This window comes from Balaenoptera acutorostrata, chromosome 3 (genome assembly GCF_949987535.1).
Source record: "Balaenoptera acutorostrata chromosome 3, mBalAcu1.1, whole genome shotgun sequence".
In the NCBI taxonomy this organism is placed as follows: Eukaryota; Metazoa; Chordata; class Mammalia; order Artiodactyla; family Balaenopteridae; genus Balaenoptera; species Balaenoptera acutorostrata.
The window spans coordinates 138157821-138183979 of NC_080066.1; the positions used below are offsets into that span (position 1 = coordinate 138157821).

General features: G+C 36.5%; 1 protein-coding gene across 2 annotated transcripts in view; it reads left to right on the forward strand.

Moving 5' to 3' along the window:
- The window catches only part of ARID4A (AT-rich interaction domain 4A), a 57596-nt gene that overhangs the window by 18722 nt on the left and 12715 nt on the right, over positions 1 to 26159 (forward strand). Inside the window, exons 10-19 of one of the 2 annotated variants that reach the window (XM_057543889.1) lie at positions 1606 to 1682; positions 2069 to 2235; positions 12262 to 12334; positions 13368 to 13462; positions 13616 to 13713; positions 14257 to 14488; positions 17157 to 17407; positions 19930 to 20127; positions 22807 to 22891; positions 24006 to 24207. In XM_057543889.1, coding sequence (XP_057399872.1) covers positions 1606 to 1682; positions 2069 to 2235; positions 12262 to 12334; positions 13368 to 13462; positions 13616 to 13713; positions 14257 to 14488; positions 17157 to 17407; positions 19930 to 20127; positions 22807 to 22891; positions 24006 to 24207 — 1478 coding nt within the window. The remainder of the gene's footprint in view (positions 1 to 1605; positions 1683 to 2068; positions 2236 to 12261; positions 12335 to 13367; positions 13463 to 13615; positions 13714 to 14256; positions 14489 to 17156; positions 17408 to 19929; positions 20128 to 22806; positions 22892 to 24005; positions 24208 to 26159) is intronic. The other variant, XM_007192930.3, reaches the window with a different exon arrangement.

The window sequence follows — 26159 nt, forward strand, 5'->3', positions numbered from 1 at the left end:
ATTGGGAGAAAAAAATGGAAATCAAGGCTTTATTTTTTGAAGTTTAATCATTTCGTGAACTGAGAAGTTGTTACCTAATATGTTTTGACTTTTTGTAATATAGGTTATTTAAAAAAAATTTTTTTTAAATAAATTTATTTATTTTATTTTTGGCTGCATTGGGTCTTCAGTTGCTGTGCGTGGGCTTTCTCCAGTTGCGGCGAGTGGGGGCTACTCTTCGTTGTCGTGCGCGGGCTTCTCATTCCAGTGGCTTCTCTTGTTGCGGAGCACGGGCTCTAGGCACACAGGCATCAGTAGTTGCAGCACGTGAGCTCAGTAGCTGTGGCTCGCGGGCTCTAGAGTGCAGGCTCAGTTGCTGTGGCTCATGGGCTTAGTTGCTCTGCGGCACATGGGATCTTCCCGGACCCGGGCTCGAACCCGTGTCCCTTGCATTGGCAGGCAGATTCTTAGCCACTGCGCCACCAGGGAAGTCCCTAAAATTTTTATATAAAAACTGAACAACAATATGTGAGAATAATATTTAAAAAGTTTTAAAATAAAGCATAGTATTGATTTTCTCTTTAATTGTAAGAATTCTTTTTTTCTTTTAATTTATTTTATTTATTTATTTATTTTTGGCTGCGTTAGGTCTTTGTTGCTGCGTGCGGGCTTTCTAGTTGTGGCGAGCAGGGGCTACTCTTCTTTGCGGTGCGTGGGCTTCTCATTGTGGTTGCTTCTCCTGTTGCGGAGCAAGGGCTCTAGGTGTGCAGGCTTCAGCAGTTGTGGCTCACGGGCTCTAGAGACCAGGCTCAGTAGTTGTGGCGCACGGGCTTAATTGCTCCATGGCATGTGGGATCTTCCCGGACCAGGGCTCGAACCCGTGTCCCCTGCATTGGCAGGCAGATTCTTAACCACTGAGCCACCAAGGAAGCCCTAATTGTAAGAATTCTTTATTTTTATTATGTGTACTATTTCATATTATAAAACATGAAATTTACTTTTAATAGAATTTATATTACTAGAATAATTATTTTGACTTTTTTTCTGATTAAAAGTCAGATTTTGAACTCCAATAAAAATTAATTTAAAAAAAGGTCAGAGTTTTAGAAACCTTCCTTCACTTCAACTTTGCTTTGTTTCCAAAAAATGTAAAATTATGTATTTATTGAGTTGTGATTCTTTGTGAAAAATTTGATACCATAATATATCTTACAATGATAAAAATATTTTAATGTTACCATCTATTAAATTTTTCATACTGAACTGAATAGTAAATTTGAGAAATATGAAAGATCAAAGTAGACACTATAAGGAAAACACTATGCTGATATAAACTACCCCATATTGTAGGTAAGAGGGTTGCATAAATTGAAATACTACAAATGTGAGGCTCTCAAATTAGTGTGCTTTGAGTATGTGAATCTTTAGAATTAAGATATTAGCTTTGCCTATATTACCTCTTGCCCTTTATTAAGGATTAGGATATACATGGTCTTTTTAAAATAATTTATAGGTAAAATAATTTTGATTTTGAGATTTGTATTTTCTGTGTGTTAACATGACTCTTTAAGTGATAATTCTTATTTAATAATGGTTTCCCTCCTATTTATTCTTCTCTATAATTAGTTATTCTATAGCAAGAAAGGATATCAAGGAAGTAGACATTCTCGATCTACCTGAATCTGAGCTCTCTGCTAAACCAGGTAAAATAAGGATGAATCAATCCATTATTTCATGATGTGACTCTAAATGGCAAATTTAGTGGCAAAAGCAAGACTGAATATTTTCTGGTGCCATTTTAACTGTTTAGAGTTGATATCCACTCTTCTTTAATGCCTTTTTTTAATATCTAGATAAAGTATTTGACCTTAATTCTTTGTGTGTTTTATCACTAACATTTCTGACAGTATTCCCTAGAGAAAAATAAACATTAATATAATATTATAACTTATATGTTCAAATTTACTGTATCATTGTAGAAATGACAGCTGAATTTGAATCCAGATCTTCTGACTCTGAATGTCATGGCTTTGTATTATTCTATGGTGCTAATTCCATAACAACTGCTGAAGTACATTTTTACTTTTAGGGCTGCAGAAAGCAAGCATCTTCTTAAAAACTAGAGTTGTTCCTGATAATTGGAAAATGGATATAAGTGAAATCCTTGAGTCATCCAGTAGTGATGATGAAGTTGGCCCAGCTGAAGAAAATGATGAAGAGAAGGAAAAGGAGGCCAAAAAGGAAGAAGAAGAGATGGTAGGTGAAATTTCATGTTTGTAACATATGAAAACATTTTAATACTCTAAAAATAATACCTTCATATATTTTCCCTGTGTTTAGATTCTTTATATTATTTGTTGCTGTCTTTTTCTAGCTCAGCTTTATTTGGTGAAGGGGGAGCTTTCTGGCTTTTAGCTTAGTGGGCAAATCAGAACTAATTTTTAGTGGGTAAGAGATTACAGAGAAGAACTTTTCAGGTTAAATGAGCAGCAAGTGCAAACTTTTTTTTTTTTTTTTTTTTTAACATCTTCTCCAAATAACCAAGGAGGAAGGAAATGTAACTTTTAGGTATATTACATGTGTTAACTCATTTAAATTATTGCCAGATGGAGTAATTGTTATTATTCTACTTTAAAGAGAAAAGTGAGGGTCAGAAAGGTTAAATAACTTTCCAAAGATGACACAGCTCAAATGTGGAGAGCAGGAATTTGAACCCAGGTCTGGTCTGTCTTAACTTTGAAATCTCACCTCTTTTAAAAGACATTTCACAGTATCTCAAGGATAATGAGGATTAAAAAAATCCTATCTAAATGGAAGAATATTTCATTTGGTAGTTGGATAAATCATAGAAAAGATTTAGATTGTATTTTATAAGTGCTAATGGTTTTCTTTGTAATACCACTGTGTTGTTAAGAATGTATATGTAATTGTAGGAAATCATTCATGAAGTACCGCATAATTGCTTACTTGAATATTGCTGTCTATTTTTTCAGCAGTGTTTTGTCAAGTGAGATAAACTGTCCAGTATAGTTTTGGTTGTTATGAGGTAAAGGGGCTTCAGGGCAGACAAAGAGAATGAGTTTACTGAAAAAGACCTATTTGAGCATGAAAAATATTTGCTTGGAAAATGTGGAATGTTTGTTTCCGTTTTACATACACAAATAAGAATTCTTGAAACAAAATGAGTGTACTTGTATGTGATATAGGGCATAGGGTATTTCTTCCCTTTTACTTCCCCTGCAGTATTTGGCTTTTTGCACTCTGAAATCAGAATGGCGGTTCATACTTACAGGCTGCCTACAGAGTTGCCATAGTAACGTGCTGTTGGTTTTAAGTGAGCATGCTCGGAAAGACAGGAAGGTTTTGCAGAGGCTTGGCGGGTTGCCAATGGAGGTTTGCCAGATGCTTTGAAATGGGCTGTCTTTCTTTTCCTTTCATGTAATGTCTGATTTTTATGTGGAAGAGAATGTAAGTAGTGCTGTATAACCCTGCGGATGCTATGCCCTAAGAGGGAAAGCAAATATTGCAAGTCAGACCGAAAAATGTTCAGATACTGTACTGATTAAGTAGAAGGGGAATCTAACCATTTTACATGTGAAAGAAAATGCAGCATATAGGTAAGATTTTTTCTATATATTACCATTTTGATTGCCAAAAATGAGGTTAAATAAGAATTTTAGGTATTGATGATTTGGCTGATATGGTAGGACTCGTAACCAAGCGTAATTGTTTCATATAAAAGAGACAGTAGGAGTCTATTTTTAGAATATCAGAGGATGAAGGCTATTTTTCTGAAACATAAGATAGATTTTGAAATGAAAATGATAATGACAGTTTGGAAAAATTTGGGATTTAAAGTCTAAATATTAAATGTGATTTTTGTATTTTATCTGTATTTATTTATAGATTATATGTTTTCAGGGTAAATAGGCCACATTTTCAGGGTGTGAACTGTTGCAGTCTGGTTTTGCTTCTTTTTTTTTTTTTTAAATTAACATTGAAGTTAGGATCTTATATTGCCAAATACTGAAATACATAGTCTCTTAATTTTTGCTAATACTTTTAATTTGTATCCCTTTCAAAATGCATTTTCCCTGATCCCCACCCCCCCAAAAAAACCTGAAATTTTAAACAAAGAGGGTTAAAAAGGCTGTGTAGTAAGGTTAGAGAGGATGGCTGTAAAATAGTAAGTAGTAGATAGTGGTCTTATTATAGCTATTAATTTTGTAAAAGTCATAATGTTTTATTTAAGCTGTGAGTAAATGTTAGTGAAAAAGAATGAAGAGCAGAGGCAAGCTCTTTTACCTATTGTTTGCAGGTAGTAAGTAAAGAAATTTAAAAAGGTAAGGACCTTTGTAAGGATAGTATCTTCTTAAAATGTATTACTTAAATTATGAACTGTTAAAATTAAGTGAACCAAGATGCTTTTCATCTACTAAAGAAAAAAAAAGCACAATCGCAAAATGTAGTCACTGATTATAAGATTATTTAAAACTATTTTTCAGATATTCATTTTCATGCATATACTTTATTGAATTACCTAATAGAAACTAATTTCCTCTTTTTCTCTGGCTGTACAAGTAGATTTTCTTGAGTGAGATTTGGTTGCTTTAGAAAAAAAAAATCAGCTGCATTTCTTGCTCTTGGATTTAAGATTTAGATGCTGAATCATTCTAACCTGTCTTGGATAGTAATTTTAAAAAATTTGATATATTGTAAAACTGAAAAGCAGTTTAATCTATATTTAGCAAAGGAAAAAAATGGATATGGTATAAAATGAATTAAAATCTGATAAGCCAGGGCCTACCTGGCTTAGTCATTACAGGCCTTTACTATATAAGTGAAGCTAAGCTGTTGTATTTACATTACAGATCATATTCTTCCCAAAATGTAATTATGCTATGCTTTCCGTGAGGATTTAATGTTGCTTGACAATGATCAAAAAGATCTTTTATAATATTCTGTAAACCACTGTAACAATACTTTAGCCAGCCATTTGGTGTTTGTAAATTTTATGCAGTAGAATCATACAAGTGTTAGATACTCCTGCAGTACTAATGGGCAGTGGACATTTTTTTTATATTTGATACTTTGAGTACCCTAACATAGCCTTAGTAAGGAGATTTGAGATTTACTGTGGAGGAGCATCTTTTATACTTAATATTATTTTGAATTCCTAAGCATTGGTAGTTCAGGATTTGAGTACAAGAAATATATTTCATACTATTACCGGGTAGGAAGAGACTTGAGAGTCTGACAGGAAGTAGGTCCTACCTATATTGATGACTCTACATTTTAAGTCATTGACAATTATATTGAAAAAGGTTCTGGAGAATATTTTTGTGGGTATTACTTAAATGTCTTTTGTTAGGACATTTTTATATTAGAAAAGATATTACTGAATTTCCTTTTTAGCTTTGAAATTGATTGAAAAGTTCATGTAAACATAAACAATGATGTCAGGTATTCATTTACTCCTGACTTATATTCACTTTGGATGAATGTAGGAGAGTTGTCTAAGGGTAAAATAAATAGGTGAATGTTTAGAAGACTGAATATCAGGTGGGAATTTGACTAGTCTTAGTTCTTTTATCCTTTTGGTTTGCTATAGGTAGGCTTATATGTTGGGCCCTTTCAAAAATCTCCTCTAATTTCATATTTAGTAATGAAAATTAGAATTTAGTGAATTTTTATAAGAAATGCTCTTTTTTGTTTAGAACTATTGACACCCTTTTCTCCAGTCGTTGAATTTCTAGGGATCACTGTTACATTTAATTCCTAGGATTACATTCCCCTATTATAAAAATCATAAGTGCTTGAACCTTTTAATTCATCGAAATGTGAAATTTTTTAATGTTTAAATCAAGTGTTATTTTTGTGTATTTATGACTTTTTGTACAACAACCATAAAGGCATTTGTTAGTGATCATTCAAGATCACTTTGGGTATAAACCTATAGTAAATGCTTGATAACTCAGGAAAATCATTTTAAGTCAATAAAATTTACAGAAAAATTTAAAGGTAATGTTAGTATTTTAGGTATATCTAATAACTCCAGCTGCCAATCAGGTGTTTTTAAGCAGACCCTATAAAGCCAACCTTCAATGAATAACTGAGACTTTAGCTTGCATTCAAATGTAATAACTTACCTGCTAAGGTCTTAAAGTGTAGCCTGTTAAATAAGCAAGCAAAAATGTCCTAATGTCTTTAGCAAAACCTTTCTTCACAGTGTTAGCATAAGGCTCTAACCAAATTAGGATCACCTAATCAGATTAATGAGAATTGCACATCTGTACACACAAATACACCTACATTTTTATGTATTTATAGAAAAAGGTATTTTATAGTTGTGGTAGTAAGACTGATTTTAAAACCTTAGATTTGATAGCATGTGAACCACAGCTTGATGACTGAAGGTAAGATGTGTGTACCTTTTAAAATAGTGGGGGGGGGAATTACTAATTTGTTACAGGCAGGTAGTTTGTAAACTGTTTTGTGAAATTATAAAACAGTGTCTTACCACATAATGAATATATTAGGAATGATATGTGGTTTCTGAAATTTTCTGTTTAAATGTACACAACAGGGAACAATGGTACCACTCTAAATTTTATGATTAACAAATTTCACTGGGCCTTCAGTACTATTGGTCGGTTCTCAGTTACTATAATCTAATCATTATCTCCTCCATTAAGCCAACAACCCTACCCCCACTCCACTCACTTTGGAAAGAAACTAGGAGCTTCAAATTGGGAGCCAGCTCTAAACCCCACCTGCCTGCTCTCCTTCCCTTAATGTACAATTGATAGTATGTTGTCCTCTTCTGTAAGATGAGTCCCTCTTTTTAGGCTCTGGATCTCATTCCCTTCTTTCTTGTCTTAGACTGTGAAGTATCTCTTTTCTTTCCAGCATCTTTAATCTATTCCTTTCTGTTGTATCCTTATCAGCTTTTAAAAACATGCTTACATCTCTTCCAACCTTCTGGCAACCTGTCCAGATTCCTTCCACCAACCTCTCCACCTTATGGCCAGATTGCTCAGAGGTATATACACCGTTCTATTTCCTGACACCACCACCCTGCCCCCCCTTCACTCTTAATTCACTGTAGTGCATCTTGTGCTTCCACCACACCTAAAACAACTAAGGTCACCAGTGACCTCCAACAAATTTTTGTGCTAAGTCCAACAAATTTTTGTCATGATTTCATTTGTCTCCTTAGTAGGTATTCAGTATCTTTGACATGCCTACCTTCTTAAATCACCTGACATACATGACATTACATTTTTTTCTGGTTTACTTCCTAACTAAATGATGTAATGACTCCAAATCTATATGTGCATCAAAGATGTCTCTTATGTCTCTTCTTAACTCCAGACATTTATATTAAACTTCCAATGAGGATTTCTTCATATTTTGTAAGTCCTCAAACTCTATATGGGCAAGACTGCACTCATCTTTTCCCCCAAACCTGTCCTTTCCCTATTTGTTCCTAATTCACTTGAATAGAAGCACCATCCACCCAATTCCTCAAGCTAGATAAATGGAAGTCACCTTAATCCTCTCACTCTTGCCTCCCTATCCAATGAGACATCAGATCCTGTCTCTTCTACTTACTTTATAGCTCTCAAATTTGCCCACTTCCCTCAGTTTCTACTCTCTGTCACCTTAGTTCAAGCCACTCTTCTCTTTAACCTAGCTAGACTGGTGCAGGAGCAACTTGTTCTTTCCATGTCCATGCTTTCCCTACTCCAGTCTGTTCCTCTGTACTGCATCGAAGTAGGTTTTGTTTCTTTTAAATTATTATTTATTTATTTATTTTTGGCTGTGTTGGGTCTTCGTTTCTGTGCGTGGGCTTTCTCAAGTTGTGGCAAGTGGGGGCCACTCTTCATCGCGGTGCGCGGGCCTCTCACTGTCACGGCCTCTCTTGTTGCGGAGCACAAGCTCCAGACGCGCAGGCTCAGTAGTTGTGGCTCACGGGCCTAGTTGCTCTGCGGCATGTGGGATCTTCCCAGACCAGGGCTCGAACCCGTGTCCCCTGCATTGGCAGGCAGATTCTCAACCACTGCGCCACCAGGGAAGCCCCGAAGTAGGTTTTTTAGAACTAGAAATATAAAAACGAGATTCCTCTTGGAATAAATTAATTTTAGGGCACAAAAATAAAAATAAAAATAAATTCCAGTCATTGACGATAAAACTGTGACTAAAATCAGCGTGTCTTTAACTTCATGGAACTTATTGAGCACTTACAACATGTTGAAACTTTGAGGACTACAAACATGAATAACCTAAACAAAAAAAAAAATCTCAGCATTAACACCTCTCTCTCACTATCCCATGCTCTCTTTCTCTCTCCTTCAGGGGGAGGGGTCATCTTTCCATCATCAGGTGGCAAGACTAATTCAGGCATTGATCCTCTCTTTGTGGACTGTGGCAGTAGCTCCCCTTTCCCTTCCAATCCATCAAACTCAGAGAACTTTTAAAAATACAGATCTGACCTAATTCCTCTCTAGCTCTCTCAAACCTCACATCTACCCAGAGTGTCCAGTTCTGATTCTCTAACATATCATTCCAAAGTCCTTTCCTGATCATAGCCTGCCTTTGCCAGCCTCATGTTTATGCTGTTTGCTCTTGTTCCCAGGCTGTATGCTCTTCACATTCTGAGGCTTTCCCTACTATTACCACCATCACCGCACCCCCAGCAGAACCATTCATCCCCTCACCTTGCTCCTGTATTGTTTTATGTATTTTACAACACTTAGCACATTTGGTCGAATTGGCTGGTTTTACATTTCTTCACCTCCTGCCAGACTTGAGGGCCCAAAGCGTCTTCTGATTTGAATTGCAATACTTTTGCAAAAGTGTGTGATTCATGGTAACTATCAAAAATGTTTGAGCTGTATTTGAAGACATAGTGTCCAAAGTCAGAAAATACATAATCTAGTAGTAGATAGATGTACAACTACTATAATACTAGGAAGTTATACTCCTGCTAACTAAAATTGTAAGTTTCTTAAAATTATGATCATATTCATGCCTCTTCTATATCTTTAGCCCCCTTCCCTGCCCTGGCATTTTACTGGGTGCATAGTTACTTTCACATCCTTGACTAAACGAAGGGAAGAAGGCTCATCAGCAGTCTAGTGGGCTCTACCTCCCATTATTATAGCCCTCTCCCACTTCAAAACCCTTGAGGGATGAAAAACCCTCTTGGCTCCCAACCAGGAGAGAGACCCTGCAGGTATTGTGACAGCAAGCACAGCCCCCATACAAAAGTCATAAAGGCAGAGTCTTCTAGTTGGAGGCATTTTCTACCATGTGCAATTTTACTCTAAGTTGACTAACGAGAGCTGTTTTAAAAAATAAAATGATTGTGAAGAATTACTTATTGTAAGAGATTAAGCAATTTTGAGTTTTGCGAAGACCATCAGGTAAATTTAAAACTTTGTTTATAGCGTCATCTTTTTTTTTTTTAATCGAAATAAATTTCCTTTCAAGCAGGCAGTTGTTTTTAAGTAGAATTCTTTATTCATTTATATCTTGTTTTCACACCTGATAACTGCATTCTGAACTTAAAATTTTATGGCCATAGTTTCTCATGGTACTTAAAACACTCTTGACATCCACTAATTTTTAATTCCAGTGAATTTAAACTACCAATTTTTATCTATAAAACTATATTCTTTTTTTTTTTTTAGACTATATTCTTAATCATTAAGAATTTATCAAATGTTTGGTAAACCTTAATAAATACCTAATTTTCAATTGATGGGTTCATTTTGTTTACTTGCTTTTGGAAGAAACTTTGATTTCAAACCAGTGCTTTTTTAAAAAAAATTGCTTTTACATATACTGGATACAATAGTCTTCTTTGAATTCTGTAAGATCATAAATACTAAAAATGAGGTGTTAGCCTGAGGAGAGACTATTGTGATTACAAGGGACAGGCAAAGCATAGAGCCAGTCTGGTATAAGTTGTTTTTGTTTTTTTTCCCCATACCGGAAGTCCTTAAAATTAATATCTGAAATGATTCTTAGGCTACCAGATTAGTTGTTTTCACAACCTTGTAAAAGCAAAATTTTTTAATTCACTTGGGGAAAAAATTGCCATCTCTTGATCTGAGTATTTAGTAAAGACCTCTATTAACTCTGTAGTGATTATTAAGTCTGTATGTATATTGCTAACTATTAAGTCTGTATATTGCTAACTTTTGAGGCTTACTAGAACTTCGACTTAAGTTTCTTTATATTTTGTTAAACTGAAAGTACTCCGATGCTATAAGTCATTTTTTTAAAAATTAATTAATTAATTTATTTATGGCTGTGTTGGGTCTTCGTTTCTGTGCGAGGGCTTTCTCTAATTGTGGCAAGCGGGGCGGGCCTCTCACTATCGTGGCCTCTCTTGTTGCGGAGCACAGGCTCCAGACGCGCAGGCTCAGTAATTGTGGCTCAGTAATTGTGGCTCACGGGCCCAGTTGCTCTGCGGCATGTGGGATCTTTCCAGACCAGGGCTCGAACCCGTGTCCCCTGCATTAGCAGGCAGATTCTCAACCACTGTGCCACCAGGGAAGCCCTATAAGTCATTCTTAATGAATGTACTGAAAGAAAAAAAAAAAGACTGTACTGAGGGAAAGACTTTTCCCTTGATTGCCTCATGCTTTTTTTATTATATATTTTAATCGACCTTGATTGCCTCATTTTTTTTAACATATTTTAATTAACTACATGTTTATTGATCTTGGCTATATTATTAGCTGTTAAAAACTTAAAAAAATTTTTTTGCTCTCTGGATTTGTGAGCACTTAATATTTATTGCTTGACAAGGTGCCTTTGCTTTGAATATGGCTTTGCAAGACAAAAGTCTGAATTCTTGTTTTGGAACATGGAAAAATAGTAGTACTCTGGGACTTCCCTGGTGGCGCAGTGGTTAAGAATCTGCCTGCCAATGCAGGGGACACGGGTTCGAGCCCTGGTCTGGGAAGATTCCACATGCTGTGGAGCAACTAAGCCCGTGCGCCACAACTACTTAGCCTGCACTCTAGAGCGCACGAGCCACAGCTACTGAGCCCACGCGCCACAACTGCTGAAGCCCGTGCGCCTAGAGCCTGTGCTCCGCAACAAGAGAGGCCACCACAATGAGAAGCCCACGCACCGCAACGAAGAGCAGCCCCTGCTCTCTGCAACTAGAGAAAGCCCGCGGGCAGCAACGAAGACCCAACGCAGCCAAAAATCAATAAATAAATCAATAAATAAATCAATAAATCTATTTTTTAAAAAAAGTAGTACTCTGAAATTAAATTATGATAATTTATATGAAAGAAATATATCAGTGTTTTCTTTGTTTCTCCATAGTATTGTTAAACTTTAAGAATTTTCCCAAATATTAATTTATAAGTAGTCTATTAGAAAAGGAAATATTTTATTAAAACCCAAAATCCATTTGTCTGCATAAGAAAAAATCATTAGGTTTATATAATTAGTAAAATGTAACACACAAATAGGTATTTGTAGGAATAGTTGTTTCTGTATGAATGTTTCCATTAGTTTTCTTTTTTTCCATAGAACTAAATTGTAGTTGTGTATCTAGTTTCCTTCCCTAAGAAATAATTTTCATTGTTCTATTTTAAGGGGTTGCAAAGTCAACTACAGAGGCCCTGCAAGAAAGGCAAATGAGAAAAGCAGGCTACTATGATACAAGAGGGGCTGGTGGAGTCTGGGACAAAATAAAATTTATATGGCTCATTTACTTGGCATTTAAATTTCTTTAAAACATTGTGCTATCCAAACAAAAAACCTTTGCAATGCGACTTCATAGCCTCTGGTTTATATTCATTCAACAGTAACAAAATTTTAATATTGGTATGTGGATTATTTTAAAATAATAAATACATTTGTAATTATTACACTCATCTATCAGTATATTCCTATGGGCCACATGGTATTTTGAGGATTTTTAAAAAAACACCAAATGAGGTGAAAACACTCTCACCCCGTTCCTAAACCTTTTCCTCATGGCTAATCTTCATCCCCACAGTGATAATTAACGGGAAGGTTCGAGTGATAAATGGAGTGGAGAGTAGAGATTGTATATCTTGACAGTCACATCAAACCAGCTCTATCAAAATATGAATTAAAATATGGTGTTGTAGGATTTTGAGAAAAATTCATATTTTCTGGCTTCATTAAAATCTTATCCCCTTACCTTGGGTTTCCAAAACGAAAAACAAAGAAGACAGTGTATCTCCTATTCATTGTTCTGTATATTTATATATTTTATCTTTACAGCCTGAGGAAGAACCTGATCCTGAAGAGAGGGACAGCTTCCTTCAACAGCTTTATAAGTTTATGGAAGACAGAGGTATTTTCATGCTTATTATTTAAAAGCAGGCGTTTCTGGGAATTCCCTGGCAGTCCAGTGGTTAGGACTCAGCGTTTTCACTGCTGAGGGCCCAGGTTCAATCCCTGGTCTGGGAACTAGTGCGGCATGGCCAAAAAAAAAAAAGTAGACATTTCTTTTACTGTTTTATATTCTAGGTTTATGTATTATTTTTGTTCAAATCATGGTACAGGGATTTGGATTTCAAGCCTAAGAATCAGTTATAGCTGATAATAATAATTAAGTCTTGGGAATAAAGACAACTACTAATATCTAGTTTGAGTACAAATGTAGAGGAAAAGTAGTTTTGGTATAGTTAAATTTTATCTTCTTGAGACTTACGAAACCAGAAAATATTATAATAATATTTGAGTAATAGAAAGTGAACAATCATAATGTAAATCTACATACCCATTATTTACTAATGGCGTTTTGGTGGCAAGTAAACTAGTCTGATCCTTGGTCTCAACAAATTAAACATAATAGCCCCTATCTAAACGGAGTAGGATTTCTAATAAAGTTAGAAGCTTTATAAATCATCATACTTATTGACATTATGTCAGTCCTGGAAATCCTCAGATAAATCGGTGCTAGTGGCCTTCAGCAATGATCCTTCAGATTACTGCCACCCGTCTTAACGTTTGTGTTGAAGCATTCAAAATGGAACCATGGCCTAAAATGTGCCCTTTCCATTGTATGTTTTCTTGCCCAGGCTTCTTGAACCAGCAACATCATTTGCTACACCTTGCAGGCCCAAGGTTTGATTTAGTTTTATCCAATTCAGTGGCAGTTAGAGAGGTTATTTTATTAGTTGTGGCAGTAAAACTAAAGACCACCACAGTACTGTGTAAAGAATATAGAGAATATTTTGCGTTGTCTTACATAATTTGAGGTTCTTTAAATATACGCCTCTGGTGAGTGATATTTGGGAAATTAGAAATTGATAAGCTTTGTTTTCAACTTAGTATTTTCCGTTGGAATTAACATTGTATTTCTGCTCTCTGTTATTTAAAAGGTACTCCAATCAACAAACCACCTGTTTTGGGCTATAAAGATCTCAATCTCTTCAAACTCTTCAGACTGGTTTATCATCAAGGTGGATGTGACAAGGTAAGTAAGACTGTAATGCAAAGTTAAATTGTCTAATGTTGCACTATAATATGTACTTTAGGTAATAAACACATTTTCTTAATGAACATACAGTATTAGTGTAAAGATTATTTCCCTTTGCAAACATTAACAAATAAAAACTTAATTTTCCAGATTGATAGTGGTGCTGTATGGAAGCAAATTTATATGGACCTTGGCATTCCTATTTTGAATTCAGCTGCTTCCTACAATGTAAAAACTGCTTATAGAAAGTAAGTAGTATAGTTTATTCATCAAAGAATACATATTTACAAGGAGTATTTTCCACTTAATTTGTTAACAATTAAATAAGAACACATCAATCAAAGAACATTGAAGTCAGAGAAAGTGTATAAGAAGGTTTCGGTTAATAGATACTGTGATTGAAAGTTATTTCAGTGCACCAAGTCTGCTTTACTCCATTTTTCATGTTCTGATTTTCTTTTCAAAATCACAGATCCAGGCAGTGTTTATAGTCTGAAATTACGATACATGTTATAGAGTTGTACCTTTTGTGGTGAACAGCCTTCATATCAAAACTATGATAGCTGTGTTCAGTTATCACAAGCTCAGGTTTTTCAGGAAAGAAATTCTATTTTCTGTCAATATTTTGGTCTGTTTTCCTATATAAAACACCAAGAAATCAGTAACAGAAAAAATACTTTGTAAAAAAAGGGCTTGAGTTTTACTTTTCAAAAAATATGTGTGTGTTTAATATAGTATTCAAGTTAAATGTAAAGACTAAGATTTCTTAAAATGAAATATTGTTTGTTTAGGTATCTCTATGGTTTTGAGGAGTACTGCCGTTCTGCAAATATTCAGTTCAGAACTATTCACCACCATGAACCAAAAGTAAAAGAGGAAAAAAAAGACTTAGAAGAATCCATGGAAGAGGCTCCAAAAGTAGATCAAGAAATGCCTTTAGTAGAAGTGAAGAGTGAACCTGAGGAAAATATTGATTCAAACAGTGAAAGTGAAAGAGAAGAAACAGAATTAAAATCTCCAAGGGTAAGTAGTTAAGACTAGTTTTATCTAGTTTATGTTTAGCATATTTTAATCTTTTTATTATGGGCATTTTCAGATATACACAAAAATACTCCTGTGAACCTAGTTTATTTTCCAGTATTTGGTTGTGCTTCAGCCAGGCTAGCCTAGCTCCCTTTCTCTAAATATACCACACATTATTTCTTCTACCTGAAAAACCATTCCTCCTCTTGTTCTCTGTTTGTTTGTTCAAGTCATTCTCATCTGGGGTCAATCTCAAATATTCACTTCCGTCAAGTCTTTTGCTAAAGTGTCACCTCACTGAAGCCTCTCCTGGTCACCTTACCTAAAATTGTAACCTACCTCCTCTCTTTGGCACTGGCAATCCCTCTAATGTTGCTGTTTCTATCTGTAATTTACTTACTTGTTCAGTTTACTACTTATTGTTTCTTTTACCCCACTCTGGACTAGTGTCACACTCCACAAGGGCAGGGATTAGTGTTTATTCCATTAATTGAGAGATGCCAGGCATCTAGAATAGTGCCTGGCACATAGTAAGGACTTATTAAATAGTTGTTGAGTGAATGAATCTCCTCTTTATAATACCTGTGCCCTCAGCCAGGTGGGATCTTTTCTTTCTCTTGACTTCACAACACACTATACAGCTCTTGTGGCAGTTTTTCATGCTCTGCCTTGTTTCCTAGTCATGTGCACACTGGTTTTATGTTCTAACTCTTCCCTTGCTCTCCATTAGTATATAACAATCAGGAATTGTCCCTCATTATTTTGATCTTTGTCTGATGATGTCTACACAGTAGGATTTATCAAATTTTAGAAGTAGAAAGAAGATTTAATCACACTGTCAAAGAAGTTCACTTATTGTAATGCATCTTATTTTTCAGTGAAATTGTAGTTAAAAGAAAAGGTGAAATCATCTTCTCTTTTATTTGCTCAGAAACCATTTTTTAAAACCGTCCATTTTATCATCTAGTAAATGCAATCTCCTAGTGAATTTCATGAAACATCCAAAGTGGTTTGTTTCTTTTCTTTCTTTAATTTTTAAAAATTGTGGTAAATACACATAACTTAAAATTTATCATCTTCACCGTTTTTATATGTGCAGTTCAGTGGCATTAACTACATTCACATTGTTGTACAACCATCACCACCGTCCATCCCCAGAACTTTTTTCATCTTGCAAAACTGAAACTGTACCTGTGAAACAGTAACTCCTCGTTCCTGTCTTCCCCAGCCTCTGGCAACCACCCTTCTACTTTCTATGAATTTGACTACTCTAGGTACTTCATATAAGTGGAATTATGTAGTATTTGTCCTTTTGTGACTGGTTTATTTCACTCTGCATAAGGTCTTCAAGGTTCATCCATGTATACGTTAGAATTTCCTTCCTTTTTAAGACTGAATAATATCCATTGTATGTATTGTGGACATACTTCCTTGTCATTACATAAAGACCCTCCTCATCTTTATGTAAAACATCTGCGGAGTACTGCATAGTATGGATGTATCATAAATTTACCTTCCTCAAGATTTTGTCCAATTTTTTATGATTACAAAAAGTGATGCAATAAATATGCTCGTAAAAATGTCCTCCCCATTTATCTAAATACAGGGGCTTGTAAAAATGTCCTCCTCATTTATCTGAATACAGAGGCCAGACTTGTAAAAATGGGATTTCTGGGATAAAGGTATAAGTTATACAAACCTAAATTTTGATGAATAACAAATGCTTTTATTCATTTACCTACAAATATTTAAAGAGCACCTGCCACGTGCCAGGCACTGTCTAGATCTGAGGTTACAGAAGTGAATAAGACAGAGACCCTGCCCTCATGGAACTTACATTTAAGTTCTTTTTTTTTTTTTCCCCCTACCTTTGATGTTTAAATAGCACATAGTCAGGAACTAGGTAAAACATTTGTTATACTGAGATATTGTTAAGTATTCTAGTGCTCCCAAAGTTCTTGGCTCTTTTTTTATCCTCACTTTATTCCAAGTAGAGGGGAATTCTGCCAGTGTATAGAGGTTGACTGGAAGGAGAATTTAGGAGATAATGAAATGGCTCAACAGTTTCATGGTCATTTGAGCATGCAACAAGAGACTGGATAAAAGCTGCTGGGCATATAACAAGTTACTGCTGGCCTAGTGAGCTCTCCAGATACTCATTCAAAGAAATGAGCTCACTTTTTGGCCATTGATACAGTTCAGTCCTTTTAAAATGTAATCACACTGAAACTCAGTGATATGTTAATTTTATCTTAGTAAACAGTAGAATTAGAGATGACAGAACTTCTAAAAACTTAAGGGACTGATTTATTATTAACTTACATCATTGACACATAGATAATTCTTTAAAAAATTTTATTATAGTCAAGAAATATTAAAAGTGAGATAAAATAATAGAGTGAACACAGGAGAAAATTTTTATTTTGTATGTAGTGTGTAGCCAGGGATCATAGTACACTTGGACATAATTAAGTAATTTACATGGGTTATTCTTTTCCTTTTGAGAGGAGGAGAAAAGTATTCAGGATTTGATGGGTTATCAGTGTCATGTCTCAAGCTAGAGAGAAGACGAGTCATTGCTGTGAAGGTTTAAGGAGAAGATACATTTTTCTATGTTTTTTTGCCCTCTGTAGTGATAGTTACTTTAAAGCTTTTATCCGCCTATTAGGGACGAAGGAGAATTGCTCGAGATGCAAATTCTATTAAAAAGGAAATTGAAGAAGAGAAAACAGAAGACAGATTAAAAGATGACGATACAGAAAATAAGGATGTAGATGATGACTATGAAACTGCAGAGAAAAAAGAAAATGAGTTACTACTGGGGAGAAAAAATCCACCAAAGCAAAAGGAGAAGAAAATTAAAAAGCAGGAGGATTCTGACAGAGACTCAGAGGAAGAGGAAGAGAAGAGCCAAGAGAGGTACATTGTCTTATATTTGTTCTCCAGAAGCACCTGTCTGGGGTACAGCAGCGCTCTGTTCCTGCTTAGAGATTCAGGTTTGAGGGAATGTTTTCTTATTGGGACTTCCATTCCTCTTGTCTAATGAAGGTGAGACACATTGTGAAGATGATGTGTATCGCCTTTCGGAATTGGAGAATATACTGGTCGCACCATTTTAATAGCACTTGTGCCCTAAACAGTGGCCTCACAGAAGGCTGCGCCACCCAGTCAAAAGAAAGGTCCTGCAGTTGACAGCAGGGAAGGGAGCTGGAGAAAAATGGAGGAAGTGGACAAGAGGAAACAGCGACAGCAAAAATTCCATTTTAAAAAAGGTACAATGTGGGAAAGCTAACAGACACATGGGTGCACAGTACTAGCAGATGTTTCTGTGTGTTAGCTTCATCTAAGACATTTTTCTTTTTCAAGTTACTGTATTAGAATAAGTGGCATGCACCCCTGATTCTAGTTTGGAAAGTACATTCTTGCCCCACATCACAGCAATTAAATTTCGGCCTTTTAACGTTCATCCTGTTTGCTGTTGAATGAAAACTGTTTTTGTGTTTTCTCATGTATTACACACGTATGGACTGAATTGACTTAAAAATAACCGATGACGAGGCAGTCTAGCTAGATCACGGTAATGTCCAACTATGTTCAGTTGGCCATTTCTTTGTTGTCAAATGGATTTACTAATTTTTAGACGCTACTAAAAGATGACTTTTAATTCAGCAACAGCAGTATAACACACTTACTTGTATAGAAGCTCTCCTCCATAGTTATTTTTTGATTATCATCTGATGCTAAATTTTCTAGAAATTTGAGTTACTAAGCAAAATTGGGAACAGTGGCCTGCTGCCTCCGACTAGTGGCTGACACCCATCTGAAAATTAACCGTTGAGAAAATTACTGGAAAAAATAGTAAGGATTGGTGAGTGGGAGAGGTAATTTTATGATTCAGTACAAATAGGTACAGGAGCTTTCACAATTACATGTGAATTAGATCAGTGAATAAAGCAAGTTCTGTCTTGAAATAGGATTAGGATTAGGGAAAGTGGGAGGAAATAATTGGAGTTGAGTATAATGATGTGAGTGTAGTATTTGAAATATTTGGACAATAAATTTAAGCAAGGATAAGCCACTTAAAAAGTAAGGCCTAATTACAGTTTGAAGATTTGTTAAAAATAAGCATCAAAATGTGTATATTTTATAGTAATGCATGAAACATGTAATACACATATAGATATATATATATATATACACATACACACTATGTGGTTTTAAAAGCCTTTATAATTAATTGATATGTAAATGGAATAAATATTTATTTTAGAGACAGAAAATTTCAGACTTGAATATGAAGAATGATATTTCCTTTTACTAAATAAAAATTGAATATACAAACATAGTCTGTATTCTCATTCAGTAGCAGGAATTATGGAAATAGGAAACTTTTTTATTTATAGAGACTTCTGTCTTAAGTAGTTTCTCATGGTGTTTTGAAATTACCTTATCAGGATATAATTGGAAGATGCCCTTGGAAAGAAAACATTCCCACTGCTAATGGGTTATCAAAGCTTCTTCATGTCGGGTCCCCCAGTGGTCCCTAAAATAATGCCCTATGTTTATGACAGAACACAGTACCTCCTTTTAAGCTTTTTAAAACTCTTGTGATGCTAGTATGATCTTTGATGCAAATCTTTTCTGAATCCTTGCCGGGCTAATAAAGAATGTTTTATTTATAAAAATATGAAAAATATTGTTGGACCTCCCTGTGTGAATCTCCTTTATATCTGATTATCAAAACAGAGAAGAACCGATGGGAGATGTGTAAAAACAAATAGGAATCAACATAAGATAACGCAAAGCTTTGTTCTCCTGGTGCTATCCCACAGTTATAACAAGTGGCCTAATACTCAAGTATCTATTGTTTCTATGTTAGGGTGGGGAAACCTTTAAAATAAAAACTATCAATAGTTTAAAAGATAGAGTTACTAAGGTAGTTAGCCCTTGTTCATTATTTTGCCCACCAAAAAACTAGTCTTGGTTAAGAACCATTCTGAATTGAGCAGAAAGTAGTAGTAAAGTAGACTTAAAAGACATTTTAGTTGCAGGAAGTTAAAAACTATCTTTAGGTCATTTTCACATGTAAGGTGGCACTTGAGTATGAATCCTAAAGACTTTTTCAAAGCATGTTGTCCGTATTTTGCTTTATCAAAAGTGACTTATTTGACTCCACATCATCATTAACTGTGATTATTGATTGGCCTTTAAGAAGTATGGATTTGCTTTCGGTACAGTGCACCTTTACATAATAAATAAATTCCTTAGTAAGTAGTCTATAAAAATCTTCTCCTTCTCCTCCTTCTTCTCCTCCTCCACTGACATGTTATTAAGGTAATAATTAGGTTGTGACTCTTCTACATGTTGGATTCTTTTAGCGTATATTATTTTGTTTTCCATTAAGTTATTAGTAGCATTATCAATGTTATAACTTACTGCAGGGAAGAAACCGAAAGCAAATGTGACTCTGAAGGGGAGGAAGATGAGGAAGACACAGAACCTTGCCTAACAGGAACCAAAGTGAAAGTAAAATATGGACGAGGGAAAACGCAGAAAATCTATGAAGCCAGTATTAAAGGCACTGAAATTGATGATGGAGAAGTGTTATACTTGGTACATTACTATGGATGGAATGTCAGGTAAGCAAGAAATTATTTTCTTTCTTTGAAATTTCTTTCATTGGTTCAGAAAGATCCATTTAATGCTTTAAACAACTAAAGCAAATAGTATATATGTATTTACAAAGCACATCTTGTATCTGAATTTTCCAAGATTCCTATCATTCCCACTGTTACACTAGCTATGTCAATACTTGCATCCAGAGGTCACCAGGATCACATCTGTAGTTGAACAAGTTGGATTTACTGCTCATTTTCAGCGAGGGAGAGCACACAGCTTGGAGAACCACATGGCACCTCAGTTAGAGGGTGGATCTGTGAAAGCTTACAGTACCACCTTGGCGAAAAGCAATAGCCCAGGATTCTGTGGAAACATCCTGTAGGGAGCCAGGCCCATGGCTCCCAGCACTGCAAGTGGTTTTGTTTGTTTGTTTATTTGTTTATTAAATTCATCAGAAATCAAGCCTGTATCAAGCACTGTAACAATTCTGAATTGGTTAATTAATAAAAAAAAAAAAGAATATTAGATAGGACTTAGATCTGAGCTTCTGTTAGGTGATTTTGGGGAGGGTTTAAGGAAACGGGGCTTTGCTCTAGACTGGATGCTGTCAAGAAGTGGGGGGTAGTTCTGTGATTGGTTATCTTAATCTTACCTATAAGGAGAGAAGACTAGAGCAAGGTTAATGCTATAATTGGTAAAGCAGCAGCAGTCAGGAAAAAAAAAGGACGTTTGGTCATTTCTGTGGCTTGGACAATGTTCCTGTTTTCTTCTGTGTTGAGACACAACTAGGGAGCGGTCTTGTTTTTGTCTTGATCCATTGTGGCCACGGAACAGACCTGTCTGATGCCGATGTTCTGCGAAATTGTTCACATTCAACATGAGAACAACACGCCCAAGCTGTGAGGACCAGAACAGCTCCGTAGCAACAGCAAGGCCCAGCTAATAGTACCAGGCTGGTTCCTGAATGTCAGGGACTACTTTTCTCTTTCTCCTTTAGAAAGTCTTGTGTGTTCAGTATCTCTGTTTGCCCTGTAGTTGCTTTGAGCCAGAGTGCTCCAAAATTTCCCTGCATACTCAGTGTGTGCCCTGTTATGCCTCAATTCCCTCATCTGAATTGGGGAAGACAGAGTACCTACTTTACAGGGATTCTGTGAGAAACAGTGCTAATATCTATATTAACATGCAAAGTTAATATAATTAGCGCCTAATATAGTTAGTAAGTGCTCATTAAACATTAACTGTTTTCTTTAGTGAGGGGGAGTTTGGTTTCTGTCCTCTCACATCATTTTAAAAGAGTATGGTTTTAATGAATAGCGTATAAAACTTTAAAATTTCTTTTCTCTTTTCTCAAACCAGCCCCTGTGCCCTTCACATTTCTGCCAACACTAAAAACAAACTTTTTCGTCCATCTCCCAGTTGTTTTGTACGTATGTACTGAATTTGGGAAGAAAGACTGTGCTTACCAACCTCGAGTCCCTGCCTTGCAGTTGCAGCCCATTGTAGCCTTCTCTTTTCCTCAGATTCTATTTAGTTCACATCCATCTACTTTTATTTACCATCAGTGTGTCTGTTCTGCTTTCCAGAATTTCCCGCTCCTATCATCCTTCTGTCTCATTTTTTTAATGTTTTACTGTATGACTCTTCCTCACAGTCATTTTTTTATTACAGGCTCATGTTCTTCCTAACTGGTTACCTAACTGGAATTCACATGGTTAATGGGTTTTCATTGACCTTCCGTACTGCTAGATATTGGGTTAATGCAGGAGAAGATCATTTTTAAACCACAGTATAGGTAGTCATGGTACTGTGTCAGCTGAACTTGCGCATATTGGAACAGTGCCCTTCTTTTGCGTGACTTCACGGTAACTGGGTAACAAAGTGAGGGTATGGTTCCCATCATCATGGTGCAGTTCAAAGCAAGGACTGCCTGTAGTTGTTCTGCTTAAATGTTCAGATTTTAGATTTTGGTTGAGCTCTATAAATACCTATATATTCATATAATATAAAAGCTGTTATTTAGTTCTAGGAAGTTTAATTCCTTATTTGCCCCTGATTAGTAACTTGGACTATGTTAAAATCTAGAGGTGATGTCAATATTTTGGGAAAGGGGAAAATGAGGAGTTCTCAACTTCAGCTAAACAGAGTAAACTTAGGTAAAGGAAATATCTATAAAAAATTTCAGTCTTAGAGGTGATACAGCCCAGAATAAAATTTTATTAGAAATACTGGAGGCTAGAGAGAGTTCTGAGAGAAAAAGAGTTGAAAAGGACTTCATAAAATAATCTGGAACTGAGCATATTACAAACTTGAATTTACCTGACTTGTTTTGCATTATTCGGTCAATAGAATGAATTCCAGTGCAGAATCAACTTATTTCATTAAGCTCAGAGGTGTGGGAGTTGTGGAAAAGAAGGCAGTTCAAACAATCTTGCATCTATTTAGAGTTTGCCTACCCTGCTATCCCTGTAAGCCTGTTTTCCCTGAGAAATTCTCTTGCCTTGCCCTGTTGGTGGCAGGTACATAAAACACCTAGTACAGTACTTGGCACACATGTTACCAGCAAACTAGCATCTGTGCCCTTCGCATTTCTGCCAACACTAGAACCAAATTCTTTAGCCTGTCTCACTGTTGTTTTTATTTGGTGAGTACATTTCAAATAAGGTATTCTTGTGAACTTTTAATATATTCTTTATTTTAAGGTATGATGAATGGGTGAAGGCTGACAGGATAATCTGGCCGTTGGACAAAGGTGGACCAAAGAAAAAACAGAAGAAAAAAGCTAAAGTATGTACATAGGTGCCATATCCTTTATGATAAGTACAGGAATTACTCATATTGTATTTTCTGTAAACGTTGTTTTCTCATTGTATAATCATCTTGAGTCTTTCAAAGTAATTGTGATTTTCTCTTCTACAACCCAGAAGCTTAAAAAGTAAAAAATGTAAACACATTACCACGCTGTTTCAGGAAAGGTGAAAACCGGCGACCCCTAGGGCACAGACTTCAAACACAAAGGCCTGTGAGGTTCTCTAGAAAAGGGGTAAAGTAGGACTGAGAGTGACAAAGAAGAGGTCAAGTTCCTCATCTAGAGAGCATGGAACTAACCACTCTGCTGTGGAATGCAGACCCAGGGTTGCCAGATTTTAGGATTTTTTAAGACAACTCTATTTTTTAAAATGTGAAATCTGATTTTTAAATGCTGGAAGCTAATACTAAATTTTAAAACATACATTGGCCAGTTGTACCCTCATGCACACCCACAATTTTCAGCCTTTGCTGTAGAGATGATGACATATCTTTCTTTTCCTCAGGGAATAGTAAGAAACAAGGGGGAGAGCTGAGTAGTGTATAGCTCTCTAATGTACTGACTCTGACCTTCACAATATAATTGCAGTGTTCCAAGTTGAAGTTGTAGAACATCATATTCATATAAGTACAAAAATATTTTAGAAAACTATTTAATTTTTATTTTTCCATAACTACAGATTAGGAGTTGACATAACAAACCTTTTTGAGTTATAGTTTTCCTTGGAGAAGTAGACTGTTCATTTTTCATAGGCTGGTGCTTCTCATACATTTTTTTTTTTTAATTTATTTATTTATTTTTGGCTCTGTTGGGTCTTCGTTTCTGTGCAAGGGTTTTCTCTAGTTGCGGAGAGTGGGGGCCACTCTTCATCGCGGTGCGCGGGCCTCTCACTATCGCGGCCTCTCTTGTTGCGGAGCACAGGCTCCAGACGCGCAGGCTCAGCAATTGTGGCTCACGGGCCTAGTTGCTCCGCGGCATGTGGGACCCTCCCAGACCAGGGCTCGAACCCGTGTCCCCCGCACTGGCAGGCAGATTCTTAACCACTGCGCCACCAGGGAAGCCCTTCTCATACATTTTGTTGTTGTTACCCAGAACAAAGAAGACAGTGAGAAGGATGAAAAGAGGGATGAGGAGAGGCAGAAGTCAAAACGGGGACGACCTCCTTTAAAATCTACTCTTTCATCAAACATGCCATATGGTTTGTCTAAGACTCCAAACAGCGACGGAAAATCAGGTACCAGAAGCGCTCACATCAATATGCCAGACAGCTCACCTCTGTCAAATGGAATGGAAGGTGCTCAATTCTGAGAATCACTGGTTTTTTAAAAATCAATAATAAAAATAATAAAACTTCAGTTATGTGAGAGATTCATAGAAAGTCATCTAGGTTTTTTTTTTTTTTTTTTTTAAGGAATCAATTTTATTTATTTATTTTTGGTTGTGTTGGATCTTTGTTGCTGTGCGCGGGCTTTCTCTAGTTGCGTGGACCGGGGGCTACTCTTCGTTGCGGTGCGTGGGCTTCTCATTGCAGTGGCTTCTCTTGTTGTGGAGCACGGGCTCTAGGTGCACAGGCTTCAGTAGTTGTGGCTCATGGGCTCTAGAGCGCAGGTTCAGTAGTTGTGGCGCATGGGCTTAGTTGCTCCACGGCATGTGGGATCTTCCCGGACCAGGGATCAAACCTGTGTCCCCTGCCTTGGCAGGCGGATTCTTAACCACTGCACCACCAGGGAAGTCCCTAGGCTTTTACTATATGATTTAAACTACAAAATTTGATTTGAAGGAAATGTTTATTTTGCTATATCATGTTTATTTAAAATTTAGTGATGTTTTACTTAATTAGGGATAACTTTTCTTGTTAATACTGTAGGAATATTCTTTCTTTTTTTAAAAAAATTATTTATTTATTTTTGGCTGTGTTGGGACTTCGTTGCTGTGCGCGGGCTTTCTCTAGTTGTGGCGAGCGGGGTCTACTCTTTGTTGCGGTCTACTCTTCGTTACGGTGCACGGGCTTCTCATTGCAGTGGCTTCTCTTGTTGCGGAGCACGGGCTCTAGGTGCACAGGCTTCAGTAGTTGTGGCACGTGGGCTTAGTTGCTCCGTGGCATGTGGTATCTTCCCGGACCAGGGCTCGAACCCGTGTCCCCTGCGTTGGCAGGCAGATTCTTAACCACTGCGCCACCAGGGAAGCCCCCATAGGAATATTCTATTTTAACAGAGGGTGGGTTGACAAGCCATGCGTCCTCCTGTGTGCTGCACTGTCCTACAAAGCATGTGCCAGTGTCTCCTGTAATCTATTGCTGTTCACCTAGGATATTTCAATAAAGTTGTGACTGTGTTGTTCAAAGACAGGACAAACTAATGTGGTAGAGGCATGTTTTGTGATGAATATAGGTGAACATATTTTAGTCTGATTTTACCGTTTTTCCCACTTTTCTACCTTTGTATATTTTTCCATGTAATTTAAGAAATGTTAAATTTAGAAAACGTTCATATAAAAATTTCCCTCCCTTGAAGAAAAAAGCTTTTCTGAACCACAGGATTGCCATGAGTCCACCATGTGGAGAAAACGGCATCTTTCCTCTTCTTTACTGCCATCTGCTGGAAGGTTGTCATAATACACAAATGCAAGATGTCCACAAAGTGGAAGATGCCCTCTTAGATGCATGCCAATGTGCAGTGTACAGTCTACAGAACTATACATGGTCTTGCTAAACTACTTCATAAAAGTAAAAAACTACTTTTTAAAAAAAATTTATTTTGTTTATATTTATTTTTGGCTGCGTTGGGTCTTTGCTGCTGCGTGCAGGCTTTCTCTAGTTGTGGCGAGCGGGGGCTACTCTTGGTTGCGGTGCGTGGGCTTCTCATTGTGGTGGCTTCTCTTGTTGCGGAGCACCGGCTCTAGCTGCGTGGGCTTCAGTAGTTGCGGCATGTGGGGTCAGTAGTTGTGGCTCACGGGCTCTAGAGCGCAGGCTCAGTAGTTGTGGCGCACGGGCTTAGTTGCTCCGGGGCATGTGGGATCTCCCTGGACCAGGGCTCGAACCCGTGACCCCTGTATTGGCAGGCAGATTCTTAACCACTGCGCCACCAGGGAAGTCCCTACTTTTTTTAACATAAGAAAAAATTCTAAATTCTGTATATGATAAAACCACAAAATAAAACTACACACCTTTTCACTTAAAAAGTACATTTAAGCTTGCTTTTTTGCACTTCTTTAGAATATGAGCACCATGTGGGTAGAATTTTTGTA